The sequence below is a fragment of the Simochromis diagramma genome, unplaced genomic scaffold, assembly GCF_900408965.1.
Source record: "Simochromis diagramma unplaced genomic scaffold, fSimDia1.1 OVJJ01000604.1, whole genome shotgun sequence".
Lineage (NCBI taxonomy): Eukaryota > Metazoa > Chordata > Actinopteri > Cichliformes > Cichlidae > Simochromis > Simochromis diagramma.
The window spans coordinates 231,593-256,997 of record NW_024387416.1 but is presented as its reverse complement, the minus strand read 5'-3'; the positions used below and the strand labels follow the sequence as shown (position 1 = coordinate 256,997).

The 25,405-nt window shown below is 39.9% G+C and overlaps 1 protein-coding gene across 1 annotated transcript in view; it reads left to right on the top strand.

The window, feature by feature from the left end:
• LOC120721733 (probable cyclin-dependent serine/threonine-protein kinase DDB_G0292550) overlaps positions 1–25,102 on the top strand; it is a 34,084-nt gene extending 8,982 nt beyond the window's left edge. The window contains exons 7-11 of the mRNA XM_040012241.1: positions 22,120–22,168; positions 22,252–22,491; positions 22,693–22,755; positions 23,188–23,442; positions 24,082–25,102. Of these exons, the coding sequence (XP_039868175.1) occupies positions 22,120–22,168; positions 22,252–22,491; positions 22,693–22,755; positions 23,188–23,442; positions 24,082–25,078 (1,604 nt within the window). The 3' untranslated portion in view covers positions 25,079–25,102. The remainder of the gene's footprint in view (positions 1–22,119; positions 22,169–22,251; positions 22,492–22,692; positions 22,756–23,187; positions 23,443–24,081) is intronic.
• Positions 25,103–25,405: the final 303 nt, after the last annotated feature.

Genomic DNA, 25,405 nt, shown 5'->3' with positions numbered 1-25,405 from the left:
ATTGTATATATTGACAGAGCTTTTTGACCATAAAGTACTTCAAAGTTAAATATTAACATTGCTCAAACATGGAGAAGAACTAAGAGTTACTCGCTAAAGAAAAACGTTGGGAACAAAATCAGCTGAAACATTAAGTGAGCTTAATATTGTTAGGACCTCCTTTCGTAATTTGATAATGCGAAAGGCTGAAAGAGATGTCCTTTTTGCCAGAAAACGTCTTTTTGAATCAGCTAATAAGCCTAACCGCTTTCTGGCTTGTCTTGCATGGAATACTCCATCAAGTTCTTTTATCACAGCTATTGTGGATGTGAATAGTGAAAGGCAAGTAGGAAACCGTCAGATTAATAAATGCTTTAGAGCAGCGGTCCCCAACCCCTGGGCCTCGGACCGGTACTGGTCCGTGAGTCGTTTGGTACCGGGCCGCGAGAGTTGAGGCTCAGGTGTGAAATGTATGGTTTTCAGGGTTTTTATCGGTTTTCAGCGTTATTTTGTTATCGTTTTTATCGTTAACTCGGTTTTCCTGGGTCTTTTCAGGTGTGTTATCAATAAATCTCCTTTTTTTCGGTACCGGTACTAGTTTTATTTTGTTGTATTTATCCATGACACCTTAAGGCCGGTCCGTGAAAATAATGTCGGGCATAAACCGGTCCGTGGCGCAAAAAAGGTTGGGGACCACTGCTTTAGAGAATTCTATACAAATTTATACCAGTCTGAGATGGACATAACAAGGCTTAACTCAGGCTTTTTCCTAAATGACTTAGTATTCCCTCAGCTCTCTGAAGATCAGGTTAGCCTGCTGGAGCCACCCATAACATTGATGGAGGTGGATAAAGCTATAGCTGCACTCCAGTCAGGGAAATGTCCTGGGGCAGATGGCTTCCCAGTAGAATTTTTTAAGGTAATGAAAGTGAAGTTAAATAGTTTATTATTAAGGGTTTTTAATAAAGCATTTGAAGAATCGAAACTCCCAGAATCTATGTACCAGGCTAATATAACATTGATAGCTAAAAAAGATAAAAATCCGGAGTCATGCTCATCTTACAGGCCTATTAGCCTTCTTGGTGTTGATAATAAAATACTTTCAAAGATACTGGCTCTTAGGCTAGAAAAAGTAATGTGCTCTATTGTGTATGTTGACCAGACAGGTTTTATTAAGGGGAGGAATTCTTTTTTTTTTTTTTTTTTTTTTTTCACCTTTTATTGTTTATTTTATTTTCACTTACTGAATACGGGACAGACTTGACTGGGGGAAAGAAGGGGAGAAAGAAAGAGGGAAAGAGAAACAGCTGAGAAGAGGGACGGGGGAGAAGGGCAAAAGACAAAAACCAACAGAATGAGCAGAAAAAAAAAGAAAAAAAAAAGCATATATCAATCACCTGGATCACCTGCTGAGAAAGAAAAAAGAAAACAAGCAGAAGAGAACAAGAGTAATAGAATAAACAACATCACAATGATATATGGGAATATGACAGTAAATACTAAATATTAAACATTATTGTGCAGCACATAAGATCAACAGAACACAGTGTGCTTTGAGGTAGGAGCCAAAAAGGGTGTAGTTTGTGGGTGTGATCACCCGTGTGTACACCTGTGAGCATGAACGCGCTTGTTTTTTTTTTAAAAGGTTCCTTCATGTAATGATCTGCTAGAGGGTGTGGGGGGGCCACAGCCCCGTCCTCCAGGGCATGAAGCAGGTATGGAGGAGATCAAAACTCCAGACATCCAGAGGCCCCCAGAACACAAGAGACCAAGGAAGACCAACAGAGGGGCAGGCGCCACTGTCCCAGAAAGAGCTTAGGAGAGTCCCAGATGAGGGCTCACTCAGCAGCCGCGGAGCAGAAGCCAGGAGGAGTTGCAGTGACGCGCCCGTGAGCTCCGCCGGCAGCCAGCCGTGCCTGAGTGACCGAGCCCCAGGCCGAGAGGCCGGGGGCACCCCACCTCCGAAGTGGCCCGAGCGAGCCCCAGGCTCCAGGCCCCGATAAGCGGCCGCCAAGGAGTGAGCCGGTGTGTACCTGGACGCCCATCCCCGGACACAAAGAACCACCAACGCACCGATGTCTGAGGGAGTCCGCCACTGGCAGGGGAAGTGGTGGTAGGGGGAGATAGGCCTCCAAACCTTGGAGGGCCTAAGATGTCCCCAGAGAGGTGGCGCCTGACACCCAACCTGACATATAGACACAGAAATACAGGCACACACAGATACAAACATCCATTCCCACCCTCATGCTCTCATATGCACTTACTCCACACTCAACCAACGTGGAGACAGACATAAAGAGATGCTGTACACACGATCACACTCCCCAAGCATACTCTACAAACCGGGTCTAGGTACCCTTGCCCCTGGAGGGAGGAACTGCACCCAGACCCAGGTGGTGTTACCCTTTTCCCTGCGGTGGGGGGAGGCAGACCGCCCCGACTCCGCAGCAGCAGGGAGGCCCCACACTCCAGACCGCAGTCGGACGGCCAACTCCTCCTCCTAGCCCCCCCGCTCCAGCAGGTCGCAGAGAATGGGGGTGAGAGAAGACTCCAAACCTCCCTCCACCCGCTCATTGTAGTGTTGATGCATGTGTGTTCTAAGGTGCATTTAAAACCCAGGAGGGCATGGAGCTACCTGCCAGAGAGCAGCAGGTAAGCGCATGGTCCCTCCTGCTAGCCCTCAATGTCTACGTGTATTTAAAATTGAGAGGTGGGCAACGACGCCAGGGGTGGGGTCTACACCCTGGTGGTACTTTGGATTCCGTGTATCGTGCCCACCCCCAAGATCCTATATGTATGTGTAATGAGAGTGTGAGTAATGTGAATGTCTAAGTTGTGGGATAAAATTGAGGCAGAGGCAGCCAGAAGGGGACAGGGGGGGGGGGGGGGGGGGTAGCCTCCTCTGCACCCTGGTGACATACCCCTACTCCAAGGTCCTGCATGTGTGGGTGGTTGTGGTGGAGCGGGAAGAGGGAGGCAGCTGGAGATGGGGAGGGAAGGAAGGGAGGGGCAAGTGACCCCTCCCTGGGGCCAGCTCCCCCGCTGACCCCAGTAGGCACCCCCATACTCCGCGACCCGCCAGGGAAAGGGGGCCCAGGCCCATCCAGACCGGGGCCCAGCGCAGCAGCGCCTCCTGGCCCCACAGAGCCCGGGACAGTCCACCCAACCCCACCACAGAGAAAACTGCACCCACCCCACCATCCACTCATCTTCCAGACTACATAAGACAATAAACACCCAGGCTGAGATCTTCCTCCACCTCTCCTGTATCTCCCCCTCCTGCAGAGAGAGCCCCTTAGGAGAGGAAAGCTCCTGCAAGATGTGACAATCTTCCCCACCAGTTGAAGAGCCCCCCAGGTGGCTCGATGCACCGGCGGCACCCTGCTCCAGGGCTGGGCCCCCATGCACCCACCCGCCCACAACCCCGGCAACACACCAACCAGGACCCAAGCCCCCGAGGCCCGGGCCGGGCCCCAGCCCAGAGACGGAGCGCCCCCAGAACCTCACGCCCATCCTGGACCCATTTTGTCATTTCAAGCTGATTGGAGACCAAAACAGGCAATCAGATTTTTTTTGCATCCAAGTCTGTGACTGGCTGGTTTTCTGGCACAAATATTACAGTGTACAGAAAGAGTTGAGCGTGCATGGGCAGAAATATTGAGAGCGCAAGCAACACATTGTGAGTAACCACAAATGCAAAAACTGAGCGAGAGGGGCTGCTATTGTGTGTGTGTGTGGATAATATGGGAGGAATTCTTATAACAATACTCGACGCCAATGTTCCCTCTAAATTTTCATGTGTCTGAGCGAACCCACAAACTCCCTGAGCGGTCCTTTGGACCACTGTGAGCAACAGTAGACGTGTGCACTTTGGGCACGCCAACATCGAATCCATCCAAGTTACATGGTTTATTAAAATAATCAAATTACAGCATTTACATTTATGTTAGACTACTTTTAATTAAGTGCTTTAGCCCACTTACAATGAAAATTTAAAAAAAAAATCTTGTTCATGAACTGTGTAGTATGTTAACACTATTGGAAGTAAAAATAACTTGAACTCCAATTTTGTAAACACAACTTTCTTTCTTTTTTTATTTTTATAAAGCTCTGACTTGTATTATGAGTCTGTGGTCTGGGAGAGAGTCCTGTAACTCTCTGTCTGCAAAATACAGTAAATAATGACCAATGTTAGGCAATTAATTATATAGTTACTTCTTCAAAAAAGTAACTGAGTTATGCAAAAAAACCAAAGTTTTTTGCAGCTGTTTACCAAAAAATGCAGCCAAGGCGTTTTTTAAAATAAGCATTTCAAACTATTTACAGAACAATCAGGTGTTCTGCATCAAATTTGATGCCACACAAATTATTTGTGCCACTCCAAAAAATAATTTCTGTCCATGTAGCAGTGCAGCCCTTAGCGGCTGGAAACACAGTGAGATGGACCAAGGCAAGTGTAGTGGAACAAAAAAAGCATTTATTTGCTATACAGCTCTCCTTACAACAATTAATTTGTCAAGCTTCTTCACAGCACAAAAATCCACACTCTAATGACAACTGGCAGCCTTAAATATGTTCAGCTGTCACAGACTTAACCATTATTCCACTCAGGTAAATTCTTAAATCCCAACCTTCCACCACAGTATACCATATATCAATAAGAATAAATAAATACATAAATACATTTTCACATTTACATATTAATAAATATTTCACACCTTAATGTTACACCAAACCCAATATTATAAAAACCCAGAAACCCAAGCACAAAAAGATTCACCACACTCTCTTTACCAATGGTCTCTCCCGGAACCTTTAAATGGTGTCTGGACCCCCGGGGAAACATTTGCCCAAACACCTTGAAGAGGACACAGGCAAGAAAGGTGAGTAATCGTTATCTTGCAAACACCTATTTGCACCACTTTTATCCCTAGATTTCACACACAAATTTGCATTAGTTTTCCTTACTGGTAAACCTTGATCACCACCACCATTCTTCTCTCCTGACAGACAACCACCACATTCCTTGATGAGGAGCAGCTGTGCCGGATCTGAAATAAGGCTACCAACTGATTTTAAAATTCCCAATAAATAGTCAATAAATATTTAAACTTCTTGTGTGTACAAATCCATGCTTAAAGTGCCATGCTAAATAAAGTGCTTGATAAGGTGCTTTTAATAAAGTGAAAGGTGTGCTCTAAAGTGCTATACAGATAATATAAATAAATATAGTAAGGGAGTCCTCTTCCTTACAGTCCACTATGAGATAAAGGAGAACATCACAAGCCTGATACCTGCAGGCCTGACAACAGGAGATGTATCACTCAATGAATGCGGCAATATTAATGATAATACTTAAATGCACAGAAATATACAGTTGGTTTAAATAATGGATTGCATTCATATAGTGCTTTATGAGACCATCAAAGCGCTTTACAATTCCACTTTATAATTCCCCTCTGGCCATCACCAGTAGGTGGTGGGTGAAGTGTCTTGCCCAAGGACACAACGACCGAGAGTGTCCTAGCCGTGGCTCGAACCAGCAACCTTCTGATTACAAGGCAAACTGCCAACTTTTGAGCCACGATCGCCCTAAATAACAATAATAATAATTATTTGATGTAAAAAAAAGTTTATACGAATCATTTTATATATTTTTCCATAGCATTACATTTGAATTTAACAGTTCAATCTTTCAAATAATGGACAAATATTTGTGAAATTATGATGCATTTGTGAATGTATTTTAACAATCTAAATATGCATATGTACAGACAGATACTTTTAAAAAACAAGAAAATTATGTTTACAGTGGTTTTATGTTAATTTACATTTGACATGTTAAATCACAGTCTATTTATGTGAATTTAATGATATTCTAGAACAGTGGTTTTTAACCTGGGTTCGATCGAACCCTAGGGGTTCGGTGAGTCTGTCTCAGGGGTTCAGCAGAGCTTCCACCGTGACATGCATGGCTCATTTTGTGCACCAATAAAAAACATATCTATGTCTTGAATTTGAAAAAAATCATATTTTATTTTTCACTAAAGAGAGGTTCAGTGAATGCGCATATGAAACTGGTGGGGTTCGGTACCTCCAACAAGGTTAAGAACTACTGTTCTAGAAGAACAGTACAAAACTGTAAAATACACAGTAAAATACTTTTATATCATGATTTTTTTTTACAGTGTGGAACAGTTGAGACAATTGCAGCTAGCAAATCATAGGACACCAGGAAGAATTCTTTGTGTGATCTCGTGCACGAGGGAGATGACCGAGATGATCGAGATGAGCGCTACCGCTCGAACCCCAGTCACTCTCAGTCAGCGCCCCATAGCACTGCTCTTTATTGTGGTTACATGAATATGCATAGTCTCATTAACATATGACATCTCAAAAGGAATATACGTGAACAAAGAGTACCAGTCTGTGTATGTGTATGTATATGTATGTGTGTGTGTGGGTCAAGATACGACCCTGTGAACGCCTCCTTAAAAAACCGGTGCTAGGAGTCCAGCGGTCCACCTAAAGAAAGGGCTCTTGTACTCAAACAGATACAGAGTAGGTGTCCTCCCATACTATATAGGCAAGGCAAGGCAAGTTTATTTATATAGCACAATTCAACAAGGTGATTCAAAGTGCTTTACAGAGACATTAAAAAACAAAAACAAATAAAAAGCATGATTTAAAATTGATAAAAAAAAACAGTAGGTAAAATCAGAACAGTAGATAAAATCAGTAGTTAAAATGTAAGTTTTGAAATTTAAGCTTAAAAGTGTGGATTTGGTGTTTTATTCAAATGCAGCTGAGAACAGGTAAGTCTTCAACCTGGATTTAAATAAACTGAGTGTTTCAGCTGATCTGAGGCTTTCTGGGAGTTTGTTCCAGATATATGGAGCATAAAACCTGAATGCAGCTTCTCCGTGTCGGGTTCTGACTCTGGGAACTGATAAAAAACCGGATCCAGATGACCTGAGGGATCTGGAAGGTTCATACTGGGTCAGGAGGTCACTGATGTATTTTGGTCCTAAACCATTCAGAGCTTTATAGATCAGCATCAGAACTTTAAAGTCTATCCTCTGACGGACAGGCAGCCAGTGTAAAGACCTCAGAGCTGGACTGATGTGGTCCACTTTTTTGGTCTTAGTGAGACCTTAGTGAGAGTTCTGAATGAGCTGTAGTTGTCTGACTGATTTTTTAGGTAGACCTGTAAAGATGCTGTTGCAGTAATCAAGCCTACTAAAGATGAATGCATGGACTAGTTTTTCCAGGTCCTGTTGAGACATCAGATCTTTTATCCTTGAAATATTCTTGAGGTGACAGTAAGCTGACTTTGTTATTGTCTTAATGTGTTTTTCTAAGTTTAGGTCTGCATCCATCACTACACCCAAATTTCTCGCCTGGTTTGTGGTTTTTAGGTGTATAGATTGAAGTTCTCTGGTGACCTGTAATTGTTTTTCTTTGGTACCAAAGACTATTACTTCAGTTTTGTTTTTGTTTAGCTGGAGAAAATTGTGGCACAACCAGTCATTAATTTCCTCAATGCATTTACCAAGAGCCTGTACAGGGCCTTGGTCTCCTGGTGACATTGTGATATATATTTGTGTGTCATCTGCATAGCTGTGATAGTTTATTTTGTTGTTCTTTATAATCTGTGAAAGTGGGAGCATCTAAATGTTAAACAGAAGGGGTCCCAAGATGGAACCTTGGGGAACTCCACATGTGATACTTGTCTGCTCAGTTACCTATTGATACAAAGTATTTGCTGTTTTCTAAGTATGTTTTGAACCAGTTTAGTACAGTTCCTGAAAGACCTGCCCAGTTCTCCAGTCGTTTGAGTAATATGTTGTGGTCAACTGTATCAAATGCTGCACTGAGATCCAGTAAAACTAAGACTGACATTTTTCCACTGTCTGTGTTCAGACATATGTCATTAAACACTTTGGTCAGAGAGGTTTCAGTGCTGTGGTTCTGTCTAAAACCTGACTGGAAGGCATCATAGCAGTTATTCTGTTTTAAGAAGTAATTGAGCTGTTGAGAAACTGCTTTTTCAATGATCTTACTTAAAAATGGGAGATTTGAGATCGGCCTGTAGTTGTTCATTTGTGTCTTGTCAAGATTGTCCTTTTTCAGTATAGGTTTAATTACAGCAGTTTTTAGTGGTTTTGGAAACACACCTGACATTAAAGAAAAGTTGACGATCTGTAACAGGTCTGACTCAAAAGTCTTTGAGACCTTTTTGAAAAAACTTGTTCGCAGGACATCTAAACAGCAAGAGGAGGAGTTCAGTTGACCTAAGATGTCCTCCAGGTCTTTGCTGTTAATAGGGTGAAACCGTTTGATGGTGTTTAAACAGTTTTTCGGTGGACACAGTACATATCCTGAATCTGCTGTTGATGTACCAATTGCTTGTCTAATCTTTTGGATTTTTTCTGTGAAGAATTTGGCAAAGTCATTGCAGGCCATGGTCGAATGAAGTTCAGCTGCCACTGACACAGGCGGGTTTGTTAGCCTGTCAACTGTAGAAAATAAGACCCAAGCATTATGGCTGTTTTTGGTGATGATGTCAGAGAAGTAGGACCTTCTTGCACTCCTCAGTTGTAAATTATAATTGTGAAGTTTCTCTTTATAGATGTCATAATGAACCTGGAGGTTTGTTTTTCTCCATCTGCGCTCAGCTTTCCTACACTGTCTTTTTTCATTTTTCACCAGTGTGGAGTTTCTTCGTGAAGACTTTTTTCTTCCAGAGATAACCTTCACCTTAATGGGAGCAATAGTGTCCATTACATTTAACATGTTAGCATTGAAGCTATTGATGAGCTCATTGACTGAACCTCTGGACAGGTCAGGTGTTAATGGAAGACCTGGTTAAAGATCTCACTACTGTATTCAGTTATACACAGTTTTGTGATCACTGCTGTTGATATATTTGTGTGGGCTGAAATTTTACTTTCAAAGAAAACACAGTAATGATCAGACAGGCCCACATCAGACACAGTAACCTTTGAAATGCTCAGGCCCTTGGAGATCAGTAGGTCAAGAGTGTGTCCTCTATTATGTGTGGCCTCTGTTACATGCTGAGTCAGCTCAAAATTGCCCAGAGTGTTACTCAGGTCTTTAGTCCCTTTGTCCTGAGGGTTGTCCACATGGATGTTAAAATCCCCAACAATAATTACACAGTCGAAATCAACACAGAACACAGACAGCAGTTCACTGAGATCATTAAAAAAGTCTGTGCAGTGTTTGGGAGGCCTGTAAACATTAAGAAACACAACTTTGGATGGGGCCTTCAGCTGTAAAGCCACATATTCAAAAGACTGAAAACTTCCAGGAGATAGCTGCTTACATTGAAATGATTCATTAAATAAGACAGCAACCCCTCCTCCTCTCCTGCTCACCCTGGCCTCACTGATAAAACTGTAGTTAGGAGGGGTTGTCTCGATGAGAACAGCTCCACTGTTACTTTGGTCCAACCAAGTTTCAGTTAAAAACATAAAATCAAGGCTGTGCTCAGTGATTAAATCATTAATTAAAAATGTTTTCCCAGCTAAAGATCTAACGTTTAATAAAGGCAGCTTAAGTGTTTTAGAGGTATTACTTGTCCCCTCGTGTTTGGGAGCAGTCTGTGGCACACAAGGTATGTTTACTATATTTAAAGGTCTTTTAGAGTGCCGCTCTGTGTGTTTTGACCAGGCCACATGTCTCCTTCTGTCACCTAAAAGTACAGGAATTTCATTCATTTCTAGTAAACAGGGTCCCAGCTTCTCCTGGGAAAAGTCACCACTGCCATAATCCTCGCAGCCCGGGCCCTCCACACATCACACATCAGACTGCGGAGACAGAGCATGAAGGTGGTAAGGAGGAACTAAGGGCGAGGCTGGGCAATGTGACTTCGATTGCTCTGTTGAGGGCGGGGCTCGATGGCAAACCTTTGGCTGCTCGGGTGGGGGGTTTATGGGGGACAAAAAGGGATTGGGCGGGGAGGGGGGGAGATCTGATCCCAGCATTGACCCGCTCCATCATCTTCTCAGTGAATTTCAGGTGTGGGGAGGAGGGAGAAAGGGAGGTGGAGGAGGGTGATGGCCTGTCAGGGGTTTGGGGGACAGGGGAAGGTTGTGGTCCCTGGTCCTGGTTGTTGGTGTTGTTGAGAGAGTTGGAGGCAAATAGGGACCCCTCTTCTTGCCTCTGATGTCTCTCCTTTCTGAGGCTCTTCCCGGGTGGGGGCAGATGAGGCTCCTCCTCAAGGTTTCTGCTGGGCTGTCTGTTCTTGCAGTACTGTTTGTTCCTCTTTATGAGATAACTCCTCATTTATCTCAGTCTTGGCACCAAACACAGATGGATGACGTATGGAATAAAACAAGTTGGAGGTGAACAGTTTCACCCCTGACTTGTTAAAATTAAATCCATTTGCTTTAAACAGATGCCTGCGTTCCCAAAAAATATTAAAATTGTTTATGAAAAACTGAGTGGTCAGTACATGCTGATATAAGGCATTTATTCAGTGCAAACAACCTGCTGAATCTCTCGCCTCCTCCTCTGACGGGCTGTACAGGTCCACTGATGAATACAGCTGCATTCAGAGAGTTTACAGTATTTAATAATCCAATAAAGTCCCGTTTCAGAACCTCAGACTATTGTTTGGACACATCGTTTGATCCTGTATGCAGAACAATGTTTGTCACAGTTGGATATTCATCTGCAATTTGAAGAATTCTCTCCTTCAGGTTGTTGACCATATCCTTAGGAAAGCAGAGGACTTTAGTGTTCTTACCGCACATCCTTTGTACATCCTTTACAGCAGAGTCACCAACAATCAGAGTTTCAGGCAGAGCCTTTAGCTTTCCCTGTGGCCTTTTACTTTTCAACAGATATTCAGACCTTACTTTGCTACTTTTAGATGGATGGTTGTCCGATATTTATTTATTTATTTATTTTTTTGTTTCACACATGGTACAGCAGTAATGCATTCCCATACACAACCTTCCTTTCAATTAAAGTAACACTGTTTCCATGCATGAAAAGGAGCAGGAAGAAGAATAAATTCTTATTGATACCTGCCCCCTATCTGTGGTAATACAAGTAGGCAACCAAAATTACACTATGACAATTTTCTGCACATAACAAAACAAAACAAAGCAAACAGAACAATATACTCAACAATGAACAATACCACTAAGTATCAAACTAAAAGGATCATTTTTCTACAGTTAAATTATATTCTTTTCAACTTCTTCATATTGGTTTATCATTTTATTCTTATAGCAGATTTTAAATTGAGAAACATTTATACAACACTTAAGATGATCACTGAGAGAATTCCAGTTTCTAATGCCTATGACTGTTGGACACATTTGCCTTTGTGTGGTTCGAGCAAACCGGTGCTTAAAATAAAACTTCCTTCTGCCTAGGGCTGGGCCATATTATACCGTTCACGGTAATACCGGTATAATGTTAGGCAAAGATAGGAAAATGAAATATCGCGATAGAATATGAGTAAAACGCGCATGCGCAGTGCCTTTGTTTTCATACGCACATGGCCGATTGTTGAGTGAAACAGATGAACCAGAATTGGTTTGTCAAAATGGTGCAACTTCAGTGACGTGGAACTGGTTTGGTGTTTGTCCGTCAGATACACGACAAAGCACATTTTTTTGCAGAACATGCAAGCGGCCGTCGTTATTGTCGTATTTGTCGGACTAAGATGCTCTTAAATCTGGGAGTAATCTGGGTCCTAAACTCCGTATCCTTCAGGTCAAACGAACACTGCAGCATCACTGAGAGTTAAAAACTGTTTCAATTCTTTCATCTTTAATAAAACGATCAGCATTGCTGCTTAACCAGGTGAAACTATGAAGTTTAACTTCCAGGCATCCATGAAAACAAAATTCATTACATTTAACAGAGTTAGAAGTTAGCAGGAAGCTAGCGGAAGTTAGCTCGCTAGTTTCGCTAGTTACCTAAGCATGTTCTGACAGATATTTCTGGAAAAATTCAAACGTACAGCTCTGCTATCACTTCCAACATAAATGAAGACAGGAAACTAAACAACAGTGACGTTTGTAGGGTTACTGAAGTTGGGCTAGCTGGTATATAATGATGTGCTACCTGATCGCTAGCGACACAGCTATGTTAGCATAACATAAACAGTGAAGCTGGAGGACGAACACTAACACTTTTCCACTTATAAAAGTTAACGTTAAAGTTCCTGATAGTTAGAGACAAATGTAATCGCATGGCAGGATGCTGTAAACGGACCAAACTTCAGTCAGGAGAACAACTGAGATAATCCATCCACAATACGAGGTTAGTCATTAATATACTGCAGCAACATGGGAATAGAGCAGCTGCCAGAGAATTCAACATTAATGAATCAATGGTACAGAAGTGGAGGAAGCAAGAAGAATGAGTTTAATAAAGTTTGATTTATCTGACTGCTTTGTTTCGCTTAATGTGCCTTATAATCCTGTGCACCTTATGGTCCGAAAAATACGCACTGCACGCTGCAGTTTAATGTTGCAAAGCACCTATTTTTAACTTCAGTGGATATTATACATGGTTATGCTCAGGATATGTCAGCCCATTTCTACTGGAAATGCCTTTTGGTTAAACTTTCAGCTAGGAATTTGCATTTGCACCATTACATTTTTATAAAGCTTTAATGTACATAAAAACCAGCTTCTTGTTTAAGTGAAAATAAATGGAAGGTTGTCTTTTTGCGCTAGTAATGTTGTGGAGTTGTATTTTGTCTCGCATCAATTATATCGTCAGTTATATCGTTATCGCAAATTTTCAAATATATATCGTGATAAATATTTTTGGCCATATCGCCCTGCTCTCCTTCTGCCATCCCCATTCTCTGAACACAATACAAATAAACTTTGTAACTTAAGAGGTAGTGTTTTAATTTTCGCCCTAAACATAATAGTTAAAGTCTGTAATTTCACTATGTCTTCTAGTTTGAACAATTTAGATTTTATAAACAAACTATTAGTATGTTCTCTATATTTAACATTATGCATAATTCGAAGTGCTCTCTTCTGTAATAAATATAATGGTTTCATATTAGTCACGTATGTATTCCCCATACTTCAACACAATAGCTCAGCTAGAAACAATGAAAAATATAATATTCTCATTGTCTTGTAATCTAATATATGTCTAACATTACCCAGGATATAAATACTTTTAGCCAACTTTTTTTTTAACATGTTCAATATGTGATTTCCATGTTAACTTGTCGTCCACTATTACACCCAGAAAACGGAATTCTGTCACTCTTTCAATTAATACTCCCTCTATAGATAATACTATCTCTTCCTCCTTTACACGGTTTCCGAATATCATAAACTTTGTTTTTTCCAAATTCAGTGATAACTCATTTACATCAAACCATTTTTTAATTTTTTTCATTTCAATAACCATAATTTTAGCCAATTCTTTCAAGTTCTCTCCGGAACAATAAAAATTTGTATCGTTTGCAAACAAAACAAAATTCAACATTTTTGACACATCACAAATGTCATTTATATATAAATTAAAAAGTTTTGGTCCTAAAACAGAACCTTGAGGGACCCCACATTCTATTTTCATTCTATCAGATGAATTGCCTAAACACTGCACATACTGAAACCTATTATCTAAATAGCTGCTTAACCAGTTCAATACTATTCCTCTCACACCATAAGTTCTTAACTTAGAAATCAAGATGGAGTGTTGCAGAGTGTCAAAAGCTTTTCTTAAATCAATGAATACCCCTATAGTATATTTATTATGATGTGTTGCTGATGAAATGTCTTCAATAGTATTCATTAACGCTATTGCTGTTGATCTGTTCCGTCGAAATCCGTACTGACTTTCGCTTAACAGTTGATGTTTTTCAATGAAACTATCAAATCTTTGTGCAAAGAGTTTTTCAAGCACTTTAGAAAACTGTGATAGCAATGATATTGGTCTATAATTATTAAAACTATGTCTGTCTCCCGATTTATAAAGAGGGATAACTTTTGCCACTTTCATTCGGTCAGGAAATACACCCGAATAAAATGAGAGATTAAAAATATAACAGAGAGGTCTGGTTATACAATCCAAGGTCTTTTTTACAATGACCATGTCTAACCCATCACAGTCAGTGGATGTCTTGTTTTTAGATTCTGCTACAATAGCTATGATTTCTTTTTCAGTGATTTCCCCTAAAAACATAGACCGTACCACTCTGCTGTCTCCTTTCCATTCTGAATCATCCTGTTTTCTAACTAAGTTTGCCAGGTTAGGCCCAATATTTACAAAAAAAGAATTAAATTCATTTACCACTTCATTCATATCACGTACGACCTTATTTTTCTTATTAAAGTAAGTAGGTACATTTAAAGATGTATTTTTATTACCCAATAAGTTTTTTAAGATATTCCACGTACCCTTAACATTATTTTTGTTTTTGTAAAATAATTTATTATAATACTCTTTCTTAGCCTTTCTGATAATTAATACTAACTTATTTTTATAATCTTTATATTTCATTTCAGCAGGCTTTGTTCTAAGTTTTATATAATCTCTATACAATTTATTTTTCTTTTTACATGCATTTTCTAGTCCTTTTGTCATCCATGGTTTACCAGTAGTTTTCTTTTTCTTTTGCTTATATAATACCAGTGGACAGTGATTTTCATACAAAACCAAATAAGTATTTAAGAATGCCTCGTATGCAGCATTAACGTCATTTACATAAACCTCATTCCAATCTTCTTTCATAAGATCTTGCCTGAACTCATTTATTGCATCATCATTTCTAATTCTTATATATCTGTCCACACACACTTCCTCCTTTTGTGTCATTTTATAATCTAAAGTAACAAAAACAGGTAAATGATCACTTATGTCATTTATGACAAGTCCACTTATAATGTTGCTTTCCAAGCAATTAATGAAAATGTGATCGATTAAAGTAGCTGACTTTTCAGTTATTCTACTAGGTTTAGTAATCAGAGGGTAAAACCCTCTTCCAAATAATAACTCAAAAAAATCTGATGATGCCTTATGATTGGACATTTTTAAAAAATCAATATTATAATCACCGCAAATACAGAATGTCTTATTTCCCTTTACCTTGTTCAATAAATCTTCTACTACTTCTGTGAATGTTTCTATCAGTGTCCCAGGCCTTCTATACATACAAGTAACAATTATATTACTCTTTCTTTCCCTTTCTATTTCTACTGTCACACACTCCATTAAATCATCAATAGCCACAGACATATATTCAACCTGTTTACATTTCAAATCACTATCAACAAAAAGTGCCACACCTCCTGCCTTCTTATTAGATCTATTTATATGATGTAATTCATACCCATCAATGTGAAAGTCCCAACCCCTTTCCTCACCTAGCCATGTTTCTGATAGTGCTATCACTTTAAACTTGCCTTTCAGACTATTCAAAAAATCATAGATCAGAACAAAACTTTTATAGAGACTTCTACAGTTGAAATGAATTAATGAAAATGTATTGCCTAGGTCAACATTATCCCTAAATTGATTCTCAGTATAATACTCGCATGTAACATTAATTGCATTAAGCACATTCCTTTCTGGATCGATATTATTTTCAAAATCATGTAATTTGTAATCCGAATCTTCAGTCATTGTGATTGAGTATTCTTTGAATGTCTGTTATCCTTATGACATACCCAAGTATTTCACAACATATTTTGAAAAACCACTCATAGCTATACAGTTCTTTCCGATCCATACATAACTGCGGCTCAGATCTATATCTCGTCTTCGCGCATAATTGTAACACCGTCGGTCCCAGTTCCATATCCACCTGCAGCTTCACAGTAATACTCTTCCAGTCTACTGTCTCATACCTTGCCATTTTCCCCCTCCTACAGTCAGAAATAGTGTCTTTCATTGAATAAGTTCGGCTAGTTGTTAGCAAACACATCATAACAGACCTTCTGCCGTCTGACCGCAACAGTGTAATCATCCCCCGTAGTTGTCCAAATCATGAAGATCCAGGGTCCCTTGATAGTGGAGCAAATCTGTTCTGCAGTTTCACATTCAGTGGTTTTGAGGTTTGTTGTTAACCTTCCTATTCACGGTTGTCCAGTCCTGTTTCCTCCCATATACAGGGTTAGAAGAGCTTCTCTGTCTCATAGGAAGTGAAGGCCAGTCGGTTTCAGAGATTTCAGCCCGCTGTGCCCTGCCTGTGATACGTCCTCCCCCTTCCAGGAGACATGATTTATGTCTTGGTTTTGCACCAAAACAGACCGAAGGGGGATTATCGCTTGAGGATTTATTATAATGCACAGAGTCTACTTTCTTGGTCATGTTATCTGTGCTTCTTAGCTGTGTACTAGCTTGCTCATCGCCATTGTTTTGAATCAAAGGCAAGGTTGTTTCATTTCCACACAGTCCATTTACCTCCACGTTTACTTCTAAGCGATGAATTTTTGTCTCCAGTACTACAATCTTCTGCAGGAGGCTGTGGTAGTCATCTGTGGAGAGGGAAGGCATCTTGTTGCTAGTTAGCCTAGCGGTTAGCACCTTTCCAGGCTATTGAGGCTGTTTGGTGCCCAGACGCTGTAATCAGGCTTCAGCTGTGTGTAGGCCACAGACACAGGGAAAAAAAACAAAAAAAAAAAAGAACACTTTAGTCCTAATGATCTATAAGTGTCCAGAAGCTATCGCAGGTAAGCTTATATGGGGAAAAAATCAGCATGAAAATCAATAAAAATCAACAAAAGAAGCAAAGCATTTAAAGAGCAAAGAGAGGAAGCGTCCACACTCACAAAACGGGGACAAGCAAAAAATAGAACGAGAAGGTACGACCTCTCTCGGACATTTGTTGTATGCCAGAACACTCTGGAAAGCACACAGAGTGCAGACTACTACGGATGAGACATTCTATCAATATGCAATCGATTATATATTTCTAAGCATTATTGATTATATGTTTCTAAGTACAAATGACAACCATAAAATATCACTATAACACGTGTAGTGATTTATTGAAAGATGTACAAACATAAAAAGAAATACAGTATATGAGGCAAAAAGATTTACATTGAGCTTGAAAATCAATGTCTGGTATGACAACAACAGAACCTAAATTTCTCTTAGCCGAGTTTTCCAGAAATTTCATTAAGTAGTCTTTAAGTCGTCTTTAGGAATTTTTCTTGAGGTATTTTTCTTGAGATTTTTCTTGAGATATATACAATGGCAAATATAAATTGCGATAAATGTCGAGCCTTTCATTAACAGATTATGAATGAAAATTAAAATATAAGCATCTTGATGACAGACTTAGCAACACAAGTTAACATTGATATAGGTTTATAGAAAAAAGGAATAACAATTTGTTAGTGGCAATTAGTTCAGCCACTGATTTTGTCTAATCCTGATTATTGCCCAGTATGGCCTGGTGGTACAATGGAACAGATTAAGAAATTGCAAATGGTACAAAACAGAGCAGCATGAATGAACTAATATTGTCAGAATGCATACATGTCTTAATTGGTTGATTGTAAAATACAGATTGATTTATTCTTTGTATTTATTAGAAATATTATTATTACAAAGAGTCCAGTCATTTTGTATAAAAAAATAGATTTCAGTATAGATAGATATGAATACTCTACAAGAAGATTTTTATTATCCAAAGCAAGAACCAGTTAAATCAATGAACAGTTTTGTACAGGTCTGTGGAAGAATGGAGCTTACCAAAACAGATAATACAAGATTCCAGTTAAACTGGCTTACAAAAACCCCTTAAAAATATATTTATTTTGTTTCACTTTTGACAACTGTTAAAAATGACAACATGAATTTGAAATATTGTTTGTGTGGCTGTAGTAATGATTTGGTTTTATTTTCATAAAACAACAAACCTAATAAACAAAATTTCCATGGTTCTGGTTCATTATGACTCAGCATTTTCAGTTTCTTGATATTTTGATATTATTCTATATGATTTATGCTCTGATTCTCTAGTTGTGCTGTTTTGATTACTACTATTTTATGTTTCAGTTTAATTCTGGTTAAGAGTTTAGTTAGGTAGAGTTAGGTTTTGTTCTTGTGCCCTTGTGTTTAGTGCAGGTTTAGTTCAGTGTCAAGTCTGTGCTTGTCATGTTTCCTGTTTTACTTTGAAAGCCTGTCTCGTTTCAGTGTGTCTAGTTTTGTTTCACTTGTCTCGTTAGCTCTAATTTCTCCCAGCTGTGTTTCCCTCCTGTCTCCAATTCCCTGCTTACTCCACTGTGTATTTAAGCCCTGCGTTTGCCTTTGCCCTTTATCGCATTGTGCTCTCATTTTGCTGTGTGGTCTTGTTATGGTCCTGGTTGTTTTTTCTAGTTTTTGTTTCTCCAGTCCAGTCAAGTCTAGTTTTGTGTTTGAGGTTTTGTTTTTCTTTTGTGAAATACATTCTTATGTAGGGTGGTTTCCAGCAATAAATCTGTGTTTTGAGTTTAAGTCCTGTCTCCAAGAGTCCTGCATTTTGGGTCCACCTCCCTTCTGCCTGCCACACAGCACTCTACATGAAAAATAAACAAAATGTTAAACAATTATGTTAAATAAGGTGCCTAGGATGAATTCTATGACTTCCTGAGCTGAACTGACAGCAGAGTAACAAACACACCGAGAAAGATCAGAATGTAACAGGAGGGTTCAAACTAATAGGGGATGGAAAACAGGGGTACTAACCAGAACCAAGTGAAGCTAGAACTGGGAAAAGCAAGATCCATCCATCCATCCATCCATCCATTTGCTTCCGCTTATCCTTTTCAGGGTCGCGGGGGGCGCTGGAGCCTATCCCAGCTGTCATGGGGCGAAAGGCGGGGTACACCCTGGACAGGTCGCCAGTCTGTCGCAGGGCTAACACATAGGGACAGACAACCATTCACACTCACATTCACACCTAGTGGCAATTTGGATTATCCAATTAACCTATCCCCACAAGCTGCATGTCTTTGGACGGTGGGAGGAAGCCGGAGTACCCGGAGGGAACCCACGCAAACACTATAGACTGTCATTTTAGTCTATAGTAAGGTGAATGCCAGGCAATGTGTTGCATTGTAATATATCCAATATATATATATAAAAAAAAATTCCTGTTTTGTGTATATAAATGTGATACTATTGTCATCAAATGAAAATGGTATGATGCTTTTATAGGGTGTTCTAGGTGCATAAAATACCTATAGCTCTACATAATGAAGATGCCATCGTGTCCAGTGTTGGGAAGGTTACTTTTAAAATGTATTCCATTACAGAATACAGAATACATGCCCCAAAATGTATTCTGTAACGTATTCCGTTACGTTACTCAATGACAGTAATGTATTCTGAATACTTTGGATTACTTAATATATTATCATGCTTTTTACAACAACGTGAATGTACTGTTGCTGTGATTTATTACTATTACTGAAGGTCCGCGTCTCCGAACTGTAGTAAAGGGACCTCTGACTAATACGGCGGGGTCCCTGTCGGCTTGTAGCCGAAAAATAGCTTTACTTTGTTGTGTGGGTCAACTTTTCTTGCGAGAGACAGAGAGAGGCGTTGAAAGACTGCCCCAACGGAACTTATTGTTTCGGAGGAAAACACGAACACGGTGTACAGTCGAGTCTTAATAGCTTACTTACAGCTGGGCTCGTCAGGCACTCTTCTTGGCTGAAGTGGTTATTATTATATTTACATGCTTCCAGCTCCCGTTTTTCCTCGATGACAACTCGTACCTTTCCACTCCCCTTTTTCTCCCTCCTCGCGCTCACAGACCCATAACGTGTATGGCAGTCCATTCTCCCTGCAACACGGACTGCACTGCCCATGATGCTACATTCTTTAAAGCTATGCTTGTAGCATTCTGCCTGTTAGCTTAGCACAACAACAACAACAACGAAAAGGCGCTCTCTCACCCAGGAAACACACAGTCGCAGAGAGAGAGAGAGAGCGTCGCCCTGTAACCATGGCAACCGTAACGCTGCCGCTTGGAACAACAGAACGTAGCTGTCAAACAAAACCCAAACAGTCCTGACCCGCGACAAAATGAAACAGGAAAGTACCGCAGTGTAATCCATTTATTTCAACAAAGTAACTGTATTCTGCATACCACCTTTTTAAACGGTAACTGTAACAGAATACAGTTACTCATATTTTGTATTTTAAATACGTAACAGCGGTACATGTATTCCGTTACTCCCCAACACTGATCATGTCTGATATGAATAGGAACCTTCCAGGGATAAGATGTAGCTGTTTGAGAGACTTAGATGTTCAGCTCCCAAGGAGGTGAACATGAAGAGAAACAGACAAACATAAAGACAGGGATTTTGTGCATTTCTGGTTTCATTTTTGGCCAGTAGATCTCACATTGATAGTCAGTGGATTGTTTAAAAAGATAACATTGCAATGTGTACTGAACGCATTTTGAAAATACTTGTCTACTGTTCCAAGGTGAAAGCCAAAGATGAAGTTACAAGATAGATATCATCTGCTTGTCTGCTTGTCTTTAATTTAATGAAGCATTCTGTTAAAGATTTGTGGAAATATATACAGTTAACCTCAGAAGTCTTGTTATATATTTTATGCCTTTTCGGATTATTGAGCCAAAATATTTTAATTCAAAGGATCAGAGGTCAGTCTGTGAAAGACATAATGTTATGACATCTGATTAGTTCACGTCAGTGGAAAGGTGACTAACAACGCTGCTGACTGGCTCATGAACCCGACTTAATGCTGTTCGGGAATGTTTAAAATTTTTTTTTTAATCTTTTCATCTTCAACTGCTGGTTCAAAACGTTTCAATAGAATTGTGCGTACACATCACATACTTGTGAAGCAAATATATAACACCTGAACAAACGGGTGGCAACACAAGAGATCAGAAAGGCACAGGGGAGGCATAATAAGGATTCTAAGAATTACAGCCCTGGGGTAAGGACATTTTTATGTCTATGATCTATATGTAATGAGTTTGTGCTAGGCATTTTGATTTGAAATTGATTGTGCATTAGTTATTGTCATTTATTTTCATTTATTACATTTAACCTAAAATAATAATGGAAAAAAAGTTCTATTGTGATTTGGTTTTTTTTTTTTTTTTTTTTTTTTTTACATACAAGCTCACTGCAGGTAGTGTTTTTAAACTTAAACCAAGCCTTAAAAATTTACTTCACTGGCTCCTAATAATGATCTAAACAGTACCTTGTAAAAGTTTAAAAAAATTGCATGATTATTATTTCCAATTTGTATGACATAGTATATACTACAAAATAAATAATATTATTAGAAAAAACAATTTAAATGAACAACAAGTTAAATTAATAAACTGAAGTTGCTTTGTTTTCTGTTATATCACAACTTTTAGAATATAGATTTGTTTTCTGGTCACAAATTTCTGAATTAGAAACTTTCCAACCTTCTTTTTGTGTCCCAGAACACATATTTTCATCAGCCCAGTCTCACTTTAATATCCATGTACACATCCTGATGCATTCTCAATCATCCAGGACAGTAAATCTCCAAAAGTCAGTCATTATGCAAATGTACTGTTTATAAGATTGGGGAAACCCGCAGTCAGCTGAAACTGAAGAAGTCACTTGGATGAGTGACGAAACGTTTCTCCCACAAAACGCTATGTCCAGATGAACAGAATCAACTTTTGGAGATCCATGTACACAATTTTCCACTTTTGGGGGTTGCAGGGGTTAGTGGAGGCAGTGCGTAACAGACAACTACTTCTTATGTAGGCAGATTTATCTAGGAGTATAAATGACTTTGTTACTGTCAAATAATAAATAAATAAATAAAATTTGTTCCATTTTCTTTAATATTCTAAAAATGCCAAAGACAATTTGACTTATGCCTATCCACCTGAGTCCATTTCAGGTGAATGGTGTTTGAGATCATGTCAAAACCTATGAAATTATGAATGCAGAAAAGTACTATCAGATTTTGATCAATCACACAATACCATCTGGAAAGTGTCTGATTGGCAACAGTTTAATTTTTCACCGTGACACTGATCCCAAACATGCATTGGCAAAGTGCCTGGAAAGAGAAAAATAAACAGCAAGTCCATGAATACACACTTATCAATAATAACAACTTGCAATTTATAACAAATATGCACATTGTCAAATATTTCAGGCCACAATGGGTGCTGGTCGAGGCTTGACTGTTTTGTTAACCATTTTGGGTAAGTAACTGAATACATTACAAAAAATCATAATACAGGTCTCAGAAAGAGAAAAAACTAAATGTTATTGTCCATATGCTCAGTTGCTGTTGCAAAAGTAGAAACTACGGCAACAACAACAACAGAAACTGCAGCAACAACAACAACAGAAACTGCATCAACAACAACTGGTTCAACTGCAGTAACAACAACAGAAACTGCGGCTACAACAACTGGTTCAACTGCATCAATAACAACAGAAACTGCGGCTACAACAACTGGTTCAACTGCATCAATAACAACAGAAACTGCGGCAACAACAACAACTGGTTCAACTGCGGCAGCAACAACAGAAACTGCAGCAACAACAACTGGTTCAACTGCCCCAACAGTAACAGAAACTGCGGCAACGACAACTGGTTCAACTGCAGCAACAACAACAGAAACTGCGGCAACAACAACTGGTTCAACTGCCCCAACAGTAACAGAAACTGCGGCAACAACACCTGCTTCAACAGCAGCAACAACAACTGGTTCAACAACAGTAACAACAACTGGTTCAACTGCAACAACAACACCTGGTTCAACAACAACACCTGGATCAAAAACAGCAACAACAACTGGTTCAACAGCAGCAACAATAACACCTAATTCAACAACAACACCTGGATCAACAACAACTGGTTCAACTGCGGCAACGACAACAGAATCTGCGGCAACAACAACAAGTGGTTCAACAACAGTAACAACAACTGGTTCAACTGCATCAACAACAATACCAGAAACTGGATCAACAACAACACCTGGTTCAACAACAACACCTGGATCAACAACAACTGGTTCAACAGCGGCAACAACAACACCTGGTTCAACAACAACAACTGGATCAACAACAACTGGTTCAACACCAGCAACAACAACTGGTTCAACAACAGTAACAACAACTGGTTCAACTGCGGCAACAACAACGCCTGGTTCAACAACAACTGGTTCAACTCCAACAAACACAACACTTGTTTCAACAACAACTGGTTCAACACCAGCAACAACAACTGGTTCAACAACAGTAACAACAACTGGTTCAACTGCATCAACAACAATACCAGAAACTGGATCAACAAAAACACCTGGTTCAGCGACAACTGGTTCAACAGCAGCAACAACAACACCTGGTTCAACAACAACAACTGGATCAACAACAACTGGTTCAACACCAGCAACAACAACTGGTTCAACAACAGTAACAACAACTGGTTCAACTGCGGCAACAACAACGCCTGGTTCAACAACAACTGGTTCAACTCCAACAAACACAACACTTGTTTCAACAACAACTGGTTCAACACCAGCAACAACAACTGGTTCAACAACAGTAACAACAACTGGTTCAACAGCGGCAACAACAATACCAGAAACTGGATCAACAAAAACACCTGGTTCAGCGACAACTGGTTCAACAGCAGCAACAACAACACCTGGTTCAACAAAATCACCTGGATCAACAACAACTGGTTCAACTGCAGCAACAACAACAGAATCTGCGGCAACAACAACTGGGTCAACAGCAGCAGCAACAACACCTGGTTCAACAACAACACCTGGATCATCAACAACTGGTTCAACAGCGGCAACAACAACACCTGGTTCAACAACAACAACTGGATCAACAACAACTGGTTCAACACCAGCAACAACAACTGCAACAACAACAGTAACAACAACTGGTTCAACTGCGGCAACAACAACGCCTGGTTCAACAACAACTGGTTCAACTCCAACAAACACAACACTTGTTTCAACAACAACTGGTTCAACACCAGCAACAACAACTGGTTCAACAACAGTAACAACAACTGGTTCAACTGCATCAACAACAATACCAGAAACTGGATCAACAAAAACACCTGGTTCAGCGACAACTGGTTCAACAGCAGCAACAACAACACCTGGTTCAACAACAACACCTGGATCAACAACAACTGGTTCAACTGCAGCAACAACAACAGAATCTGCGGCAACAACAACTGGGTCAACAGCAGCAGCAACAACACCTGGTTCAACAACAACACCTGCATCAACAACAACTGGTTCAACAGCGGCAACAACAACACCTGGTTCAACAACAACAACTGGATCAACAACAACTGGTTCAACACCAGCAACAACAACTGGTTCAACTGCGGCAACAACAACTGGTTCAACTCCAACAAACACAACACTTGTTTCAACAACAACTGGTTCAACACCAGCAACAACAACTGGTTCAACAACAGTAACAACAACTGGTTCAACAGCGGCAACAACAATACCAGAAACTGGATCAACAAAAACACCTGGTTCAGCGACAACTGGTTCAACAGCAGCAACAACAACACCTGGTTCAACAAAATCACCTGGATCAACAACAACTGGTTCAACTGCAGCAACAACAACAGAATCTGCGGCAACAACAACTGGGTCAACAGCAGCAGCAACAACACCTGGTTCAACAACAACACCTGGATCAACAACAACTGGTTCAACAGCGGCAACAACAACACCTGGTTCAACAACAACAACTGGATCAACAACAACTGGTTCAACACCAGCAACAACAACTGGTTCAACAACAGTAACAACAACTGGTTCAACAGCGGCAACAACAACACCTGTTTCAACGACAACTGGTTCAACACCAGCAACAACAACACCTGCTTCAATAACAACACCTGGATCAACAACTACTGTTTCAACTGCGGCAACAACAACACAATCTGCGGCAACAACAACAAATGGTTCAACACCAGCAACAACAGAAAAAACAACGATGACGACGACGACGACGACAACAACAACAACAACAACAACAACAACAACAACAACAACAACAACAACAGCAGCACCAGCGGTAGTTCGTACACCAGTTGTTGTTCTTGCAGCAGTTTTGGTTAAACCCTTTGTGCCTCAACTCCAAGATAAAACTAGTCCAGAATTTATAGCACTTGCGACAGAAGTGGTAGTAGTGGTGAGTAAAATACTGAGATTCATTTTGAAGTGTTGTTAAGATTCCAGCTGATTTGAATTAATTAATTAATTTCTACTTGTTTGCTCCACACAGTATGAAGTCATCTATAGAGCTCGATATGGTTTGCTTTTCAGCCGTGTTATTGTCATAGCATTCAGGTAAGATTTTTACTTTTGTTCATTTATGACAACACTAATCTTATTAACAGTAATTGCAAATAATTAATGTTAATTTAACATATTTAATTAAGAATT